Source organism: Lutjanus erythropterus, chromosome 3 (genome assembly GCF_056507025.1).
Source record: "Lutjanus erythropterus isolate fLutEry1 chromosome 3, fLutEry1.hap2, whole genome shotgun sequence".
In the NCBI taxonomy this organism is placed as follows: Eukaryota; Metazoa; Chordata; class Actinopteri; order Lutjaniformes; family Lutjanidae; genus Lutjanus; species Lutjanus erythropterus.
The window spans coordinates 14,237,225-14,246,809 of NC_139319.1; the positions used below are offsets into that span (position 1 = coordinate 14,237,225).

Below are 9,585 nucleotides of genomic sequence, written 5' to 3' on the forward strand. Positions count from 1 at the left end.
CAGCCACCCGCCGCCACTGGCTGCTGTCCTCATGTGGACGACAGATGAGGTCAACCTTAGCAGAGCTGTCTAGCCAGTCCGGCAGATTTTGCTGCAGTGGTCACACAGCTGTCACCAATCCAGAACCCATAAAACAGTGTTATTATTAGAGCAATATAAAACCTATCATCACTAAAACAAGTGATTCCATGATCCAACGATATTCTCAGCGTGTACATGTGCTATATTGTTGGCAATAACATTCAACACTGTAATAAAGGAAATTGAACCAGTATGACAAGCACAGACTGGTTCAGACATACCACAGCCTATAGGTGAAATATTTAATGGTCTTAATCTGGTGCTACGCAGAATTTGTAGCAAAAATCTCAAATTTTTGAATGTCCTGTTTATTCTTCTATCCAAGAAACTCCTTTTAATTCTACAAAATGTACAGGTCTAGTACTGCGTTGCTAAGACACAACCTAATCTAACCATCAAGCATTCACGATGCAGCTCAGTATTAGCCTGGAGCCATATCCCCATAAGCCACAACAAATTAGACATTTAAAAATATTCATGACTGAGTGGCTTTAAAAAATGTGAATTTATTAATTAAAGACAATTGACCCTCCTCTGAACAGCATCTGTCCAACCACAGATTAGCAAGCACAACTAGGCACCGCAGGCCTGTCAGGCTTTGCATTTCTCTAAGTGAAAGCGGTGTGCATGGGGCTCTAAGAAGATTGATACTCACTGTCTCATGAGTTTTTTTTTAAATAGTTTTTCCAAGACATAAAACACAAGAGCATATATGTGAGGAATGGATTAAACTTTGTCTTTATTTGCTCTAACATATGCTGTAAACATTAGCACGTCCAGCTAACTAGTTTACTACCTGCAGTAACGTTACCTCCAGCCATGAAGCCATCCACGTGTATGAGACCACTGCATTTGCCAAACTAATGGCTTATTCCCAGGGGCTTCTTTTTCTGACATTAATGCCATTTTATTGCCTGTATACATATGCTGTGCTGTACATCACCATCCAAACAATGATTACTGGCTTGTAGCTTTTGCCTCAGTCTTCTAGCATTAACATTAGCTACATCATGTATGCAGCTGTTAAGTAACTTTACATACTTCAGACCCTTTTACAAGGGTCTTTTCAAATGTGTTAGATGGAAACATAAAAAGTCAGCTGGAGACTGCTTCTCAGCTGCCTCAAGGCGTTTAAAGATTGGCATTAGCTTACATTAGCTAGCTACACTTACATAATCTCCCAGCAAGAGTCACCATTTTGTCCAACAAAATCCACATTAGAGATGAAAGGCCTGTTCTCTGCTGAATCAAAGCCTTTCAAAAAATGACTGCCAATTTTGATTTTAAATTTGCTACCATTATCGCTGTAAATTGCATATGCTCAGTGCAAGAATGGAAAACTTGACAGACGTAGCAACAGTAACTAATGAAGCAGGGCTTCACAAAGGGTGAACCGAACTCAAAATGATTAACAATAAATTCTCCAGGCAACAATAAAAAAGTTGGTATTTAATTCAGCCTAAAGAGTTCAATGGTCAGCTAGCCCTGGAGGCTATATTACAACAAAAGCGATATAAGAGCAAAGACTTAAGCAATATAGGTTCTGACCATTAATGGCAGCACTGAGAACAATACCAGGGTAACGCCACTTCATGTGTAATATCTTCTGTGGCTCTAGAGGAAGCTTTTTACAGTCTTAGATGTCATCAGGTTGAAAAGTGCTACACTACTCTAAATCACTGGAGTGGCTCTCTGATGGCTGCATTATATTAGAAAAAGTTGTGTTTCTGTTTCTCCAGATAAATCACTAAGAAGTTTACTTTGGAACAAGTTCATATTTTTAACATTCATGGATCAGGACTCCTTTTCAGTTTACCTGTACTCATACCATATTAATGCTGAGTACACCGTGAATTACACATTTCTAATGTTTTGTCTTCATATATTGATCCACTGTCAGCCTTAAAAGGTTTAATATCACCAGTTGGTGCTAATAAGGCCCTTGACTTGCACACTCACTATTGTCTCGACTAGAACTCCTGCGTCAGCATGATATGTACCCCTACATATCCACACAGTAAATTACAAAGCCCTTCCTATATCCTGCTCAATTCAATCTGCATCATCTCTGTGTAGTTTTCCACAAGCACAGCAGTTCAACAAAGTTTTTAAAAGTCTCTCTGTACTTTAATCACTTCTAGCTGAATCTCTGTGGTTCGGAGTTTAGTTTCACTCTTGTATTCCTCTTTGTACTTTCAGATATTGGCCTTATTTACTGAGGTTTTCTGTTGTATTGGAGCTGTGTTAAGTTACTGCTGATGCAAACTGAACCTCACATTTAAAGCTCTGCACTGGCAAACCAGGAGGATGCTTCTATTGTTAAGAAATTACAGGAAGTGCAATGTGTTTGTCGCTGAGTTAGCAGAATATTATTAGTGGGGCTATTCTTCAATAAAAACAGGACTTATCAACCAGATGGATATATTCTGCACTATTTGGTCAACAGATCTTTTTTAAATATTACAGGGACGTGAACCTAGTGCGAGTGCCAGTTTAGAGTTGGTTCAACTTGCGATTGTGAACCTCCTAAGAAGTTTGTTTTCCCATGGGCAAGAGAGCCAACTACGAGCCACGTCATTGCGTCACTGGTTGCGGCTTCATTTTCCCAGCAACACTAATACTATCTTCAAGCAAAACAGCAATGATGGTGGACTACACCGTCTCCACACCGTCTTACAAGTGTTGCTCCTGGCTTTGCGAACCTACATGGTTACAAGTATGTCATCAAGGTAAACAACTTTACCTTGCTGTGCTATGCAGTGGGACAACAGTTGGCAGCCAATCATGGTGCATCTACCACCCCCACTATGGAAAAACCCCACAAGTTGACTGGTTGGCTCAGTAATCCCATCCAGCCATAAGGGGCACATATGTGAATGGTGCTTATTGGGTTTCCACACAAAAGAGCCCCAGCAGGCTTCAATCAATGTAGGCAGACTGCTGAGCTGTGCAGTAATGTTCCCTCTCTCTGTCCATTAGATGGGTGAGTACACAGGGATAAGACACTACTGCTCAGCCCCCCTGTAGTACTAGTACATCTCATCTAAGTTTACCCAAATCACAAAAACAGTTTCCCCACTTACCCCTCCTGTTATCGAACCATGCAGATAGTTGGATTATTTTTTTGCTGATGTGCTAAGATATCTGTTCCTGAGACTTCTGCCACTAACGCAAAAGAATTGGATTGAATGGAATTTCAATTGAGGTGGTCACAGTATTAAAAAAAATAAAATTCTCACAATGAAAACTTAGTATGAACAAGACCTTCCAGAGACAATGGTTACTAAGGATAATACATGAACCTTTTTTTAAAGAAGTATTTTTTTTTTTTAATTAAGGTCAAAAATGCATAAAAAACTGTCCACAGTGAGGTCAGTGAATTATCCAAAGGAAGAGAGAAACAGCCTCTGAAAAAGATTGCTGATTATTTGAAAGTTAATTTTTCAATTGTTATGCACTATAAAAGAAAGTTTCATTCAACCCTTTGGCAAATAACCCTACTAGTGTTCTTCAGGGAGTCATGTTCATGTCATATGGGATGGATGTTTATGACTTTCATGAGCTCAAGTCATGGGACATCTCAAGACAGTTGTGTGATCGCAGAGTTGGTAGTGTGAGGGTTAAAAGTGATTAGGCATTGAAGATATAAGACTATATCCAGTTAATTTGGTTTTAACCACCTGCAAGGATGTACTGGCTGATGTCAAACATACATGTTAATTTGGTTTTTAAGGCACCTTTACAGTATCATGTCGCTAAGATGCAAGCTCAAGTTTTATTTGCTATGGCAGGTACATATATTTCCCCTTCCGGTCAGACCTAAGCATCCTGGATCTGGTCCGACTATCCACACATCTAACATGGGGCAGGTTTGATACGATCACTGTACACTGGTATTCGTATATGTCTGGTGATGCCAGGCTAATTACCATGTGCCACGTCGGACATATTGAAGCCTTCAGAACATTTCAAGTTCCCACTTTCCTGGGAAAGTTTGCTATAATGAGGACTGTAGTAAAAAAAAAACTGGTAATTACAATAACTTCAATCAATATAATTACCAGACCATCTGCAAGAATAAATAATCTGGATTACTAGATGGAACGAGCGGTTGTGATTTTGGGGAGATTTGGGTGAACTGATCCTTTAAAAACAAAACAAACAAAAAATGGTAACTAAATGAGCGATTGAAGCATCAGTAGGACTCTGGACACTACTGATGACTTTGCCCATGATCCTCATTTAGCACCAGTGTCCTGTGCAGGGATGCAGCAACAGAGTTTTCTGTACCGAATCCAAGACACCAAAACAACTTTTACTCAAACTGCCAAACTAGTGCTACAAGCTACAGAATTCAGATCAGGCGCTGGCCTAAATCTTCCCCTGTCACTCAGGGGATGGGGCATAGGAAATGAGTGTAGCACAGAGAGTCTAAAGTTTTAGGAGGATGTGAGATGAAAATGGACCAGTTTATGAGACTATTGACTGCAGTGAGAGGTCAGTGGATCCTGAGTGTGTGTGGCAGAGCAGTTCAACTCGAATGTTAAAAGAGGATTGCAGGCAGGTCACAGCGCAGACAGACACACAGCAGGGCTGAACATGAAGATTAACTTATTACTGAGAGGTCACTGTCGCTTCAGGGTGAATAACACTGCAGGAAAGTGAAAGGGGAGGAGAAGACTGTGGCACATTAATGTCCGCAGCGAGTGACTGCATTTGGCACAATGTTTTAACACTTAAAAACTTGTTCAGGCACTCCTGTAAAATGACTATAGCTGTGAGTGCATGGAGATATTTGCTAGTAGCTTCCAAACTTTTATCACATTTATTCAAGCCCATTATTTATTTAAACCCACCACTATACTGCAGCCAATGAACAAATACTGGATGGGGGAGGGATACTTCCATCTTTCAAGCCCCAAGGGTGAGATCATTTTAAAAGACTTCCATTGCCAGTGGACCACAAATGAACCCCACAACAGCAAACACATTCGTCACACGTTCATTCCCACGCAGGATTGCGCTTAAGAGGTACACAAGGCACCTTCAAGCCCACACAAACGCAGCTCTCAAACACATACTAAAGAGGAGAGGGAGTGAAAGAGTGAGCCCAGCTGAGATCAATGGACCCTGATGCACATTAGCGGAAGCCTGTATGGTACTAAAGCTGCACCGAGGAGAGGTCTGCTTGTCTGCTTGCATGGCACTGGGTCAAACATGTCAGAGCAGTTATGTCAATGATGCAAATGATGTGAATGATACAAGGGAAGCTGTGCACTGCATCCATTATGTTCTCCAGAGATAAACTGAAAGATTTAAGTAGATTAGATATCTGCATATAGAGAACTGATGTCAAAGTAACCTCTTGTCTGGAAGAGAGAAGTTCCCTGATTGACAACATACTGTAGGGGAGACTGGGGACAATTGTAACAAGGGGCAACAGTAATGCACTAAATTCCTCCAAATGGAGGAATGAGGGACTGAGATTTATTCTGCACATGCTCAGTAGAATTCTCTCTCTCCCTGTGGAAAAGCAGCAGGATCATTTTACCTCAGCAGAAAGGTTAAACAAATTTTGAAGTTACTTTTGGATGTGCGGTATTTTTCTTCTGCTGTCTAAACTTATAATTGCATCTCTAAGTTACTGGTTGAAAATTAACATGAACAAACTATGCTTATAGGTGTTGCTAGCTAGCATACATGATATTTATCATGGATGCAAATTTGTAGCAGTGTTACAAGTGACCCCAACTCAAATGCCCCAATGTGTGCACCTTGTTTGTCTGTGTTGACATACTCTTCTGTCTGAAAATGATCATTTCATTAAATTTAAATGTAAAATTACTTTTAAATCACTTCAAATGATTAAAATCTATTTCTCACTCAGATAGTCACCCAGTCTTATACAAAAACTAAACTAAACTAAAAAAATTTATACAATGCCTGACATATAAAAGGATTTGAATCATAGGAACTGTAGTAATGTGATTACTTTGAGGGGTGCTTTTATTTGAGATACAGTGGGTTAACATGACCTGTTTTTGTGTTACAATTGCAACTAAACCCTGTCACAACTGACCATCCTAAGTCTCGCCCCTTTTGGCTCAGTGCTCCAATAACAGTTGAGCAAACTTGATACCCAGTGGAATATGATATGTGTGATGCTCGTATATGTTGAAAAGAAAACTTGAGGATGGTTAACAGACGTTGCTGAGGGACCTCTACAACCCTTATATCGATTTACAAACATTTGCTGTCAGATGTAACTAGCTAGCTAATCTAATTAACTAGTATTTTTTTTTAACCTTAGACAACTTAAAATGTGATTGTGTCCTTTACAAGTCAACATCCTCGAACAATTTTCAGAATTTGGTGTTCTCTTCCAACATAGACAAGCCTTGCACATACAGCATCTCTAAGTACAGGAAACATGAAAGGAAAAAGCCGATTGCGGTTCTAAATGGGGCAGGACTAAGGACGGGTCAATTGCCCCCACTGAGGAGGCATTATTAATGAAAATATAACAATGTGTTATTGACTAGAGCACATAAATATGTTTCTTGTGCCAAAAGATGTCTAGTTTATTTCAAGCAGATTGCATAGGAAATATAGGAAAAATTGAAACATGTTACAGTTGCCCCCGATCTCCCCTAGATAGTTGACCATTAGGTGCCCTCTCTTAAAATGTGAATATGTTCTAAGTGACCTTTTAAACCTCTGGCATAATTTGCCTGGGGCTATAGTTTTACATATTTACATGGACCATTTAGCCAATGCTCGAGGCAAAATAGCTTTTATAAAAATCAATAACACGTCTGAATCAATGCACATTAACTATCATCAATATAATCAAGTCTTTTATGATATTTGGGAACATGAGATGGTTTTTACATCCTCCATCACCCAGCTTACCCTCCACTAATTCATCCAGGCTGGTGATCTTCCTGCCTCCATCCAGCGCATATAAGGTCCGGACTCCTTGAGGAAGGTTGACATTGTCTGACAGGGACCGTGTGAGCTCCATGAGCAGAGCATCCAGAGACCTGAACCGGTCGTTGGAGACCGCGTACACCAGACCTTTAAAATATTTGTCTCCATTGCGGTAAAATCGCACTTTTCGGGCCTTTTTCTCGGACGTGAGGGACTGGAGGGTGCGTGTGCGGTAGAAACTACAGTGCGCGCTGTGCGCCGGGCTGGGGACCAGACCGTTCCCTTTGGAGCCTGAGTGGGACCCGGAGACAGAGTTGGTCCTCGGTGTCCGGTGCGGCTTCTCTCGTTCCTCAAAGTGTTCAAACTCAATACTTCTGCTTAGCGACATGTTGACTGCCTCTTTCTCTTTCTGTTTAAGGCGAAATCCCACAGAGAGGAAACAACTTTTATCCAGAGAGAGGCGTGAAGCGTCCGATAACACGTGTGCGTATCCAGCCTCCACCCCCCCAGTCCACAGTGAGACTTCTTGCTGCACCGGCTGCTCGTTAAGTCCAAACGTCAAAACGCAGCTCCCAAAATAAGAAGCAAAACGAGAAATAATCTTCAAGTCCGCAGAAAGTGACGGATCCGACGCACTGATTTGTCTACCTACAAAAACCACACAGCAGGCAGGAGCAGCGGCGTTAATCCAAACGCCACCTCGGGATTAGCCGGTTGAAAACGTGTCGAATAGTGAGCAGCTGTGTTTGACAGACATCGCAGTGGACCTGCCGCCGGCTCTCAAAACAGGAGAAGAAATTTTTTACAAAACTTCGGCGCACCGCACCAAACACCGCAGGCCGCCGCCTCCTCCGCTTCACATCCTCTCTGTGACTGGTCGGTCGGTCGGTCGGAGGCTCAAGCTGTCAAATCAATGGATAATGAGAGAGGAGGAGAGCCTCCCCGCCTCAGGGTCCTAATGCTCTCTATTGTTCTGATAATAAATTCAGGACGTGCCTGGAAACAATGAAGTTTACAGGCTTACCCCAGCCTCACTGACCTAAAATGTGTTCAAACTGTAAAAATACCGCAGAAAGTTTTTTCTTGGATATGGGATTCGATAGGATTTTATTGAAACCAATACTGATACCAATAATAAATACTCTTATTCACTACATTTGTTATTCATTATTTTTAATAGCCTGCCACTTTTTTTTTTCAGAAATAAGTTAAATTGTTTCCTGAGTTATTGCATTTAGCCGCATATTAAATTTTGTAAAGTGAACCCACACGTTTGAATATTTTGTCCTGTCAGCTGTTTATACTGATAGCAGTATAGTTTGTCCAGGAGCTATAGTTCAATATGCAATTTTCTCTCTTAACACCCATCCCTTAAAGCTGAAATCAAGAAGTTGGTTTTTGATAATGTTCCTGAAAGTCACTGTGAAGCTGTGAAAACAGTAAAAACATCTATTAGACACTTTTAATACAAGTAAAAAAAAAAAAAGATAAACTACTTAGCATAAATTATAGTTAAACCAATGTGTTATAAAAAATTAATTAATTAACTGTTTTCTTATTTTGTTAGCAGCACACTAGCCTCAGACATCTTGCTAGCCTCAGACATCTTGCTAGTTGTAATGGCTAGCTTGGTTAGCAGTAAACGGAACAGAAAAAAAACTTGATGAACAAACCAACAATAACAAACAAAAAAGCTGTAATAATTAAAAAGTACTCACTGATAATCCTCTAGATTAAAGATGTTTGACAATTTTGTTTGGACACGCTGCTGTGGTGGATGTAGCTAACAATGTCAGCTAAGAGATGTATGCTAGCTGCAAGTTCTCTACATTTCACAAACTCTATTAGCTTTTTAAGTCGAATAGATAAAAATACAAATCCACAAAATGCCAAGAAAGGAAATATACATTCTGAATTCAAGTTTCTCTTTGTCACATAACTAAGACTGGCTTCATTGCCTTGTAAATTCATCTAAAAACACACTTCATTCAAACTCGACAAACAAAATTAAACTCACCAAAACTGTCTAGGTAAGTCTTTCCACTGTTTTTTTTTTTTTTTTTTTGATAATCTACAAATTACAAGTATTGTGACAAAACTGAGAAATTATTTATTGAATTATTAAAAATAGTTTATTTATCCTTTTATATGTTTCTGTTTCAAAGATCCACAAGCTAACGAAGAAAACAGTTTATAGCCCGCACTAAAATTTGTTTTTTGAACAGTCAGCCGATATGACAGCTGAAGAATTGCAACCAAAGTTTGATGGGTTACACCAAATGATTTATTGACCTATACATATAAGCTACCAGGTTTAGAAGGGTTACTTTAAAAATGTATTCCAATACAACTACTAATTACCTGGTCAGTAACCTAATCCAGGTACAATATTAAAGTAATGTGACTTTCTGTTACTTTTGGATTAGCTCTAATGTTGGTCTGTGTAGCTAACATTAGCGGTTGTTCTGCGCAGGTAATGTTAGTGATTGGTCTGTGTAGCTGAAGTTAGCGTTTGGCCTGTGTAGCTTTAGTTAATGGCTGGTCTGTGTAGCTAATGTTAGTGGTTGGTCTTAC

At 39.9% G+C, this 9,585-nt stretch overlaps 1 protein-coding gene across 2 annotated transcripts in view; it reads right to left on the reverse strand.

Moving 5' to 3' along the window:
* Positions 1-7,892, reverse strand: part of dclk2a (doublecortin-like kinase 2a) — a 60,202-nt gene extending 52,310 nt beyond the window's left edge. For both annotated transcript variants that reach the window (XM_084715128.1, XM_084715127.1), the window contains exon 1: positions 6,994-7,892. In XM_084715128.1, coding sequence (XP_084571254.1) covers positions 6,994-7,399 — 406 coding nt within the window. In that variant the 5' untranslated portion in view covers positions 7,400-7,892. The remainder of the gene's footprint in view (positions 1-6,993) is intronic.
* Between the last annotated feature and the right edge of the window lie 1,693 nt (positions 7,893-9,585).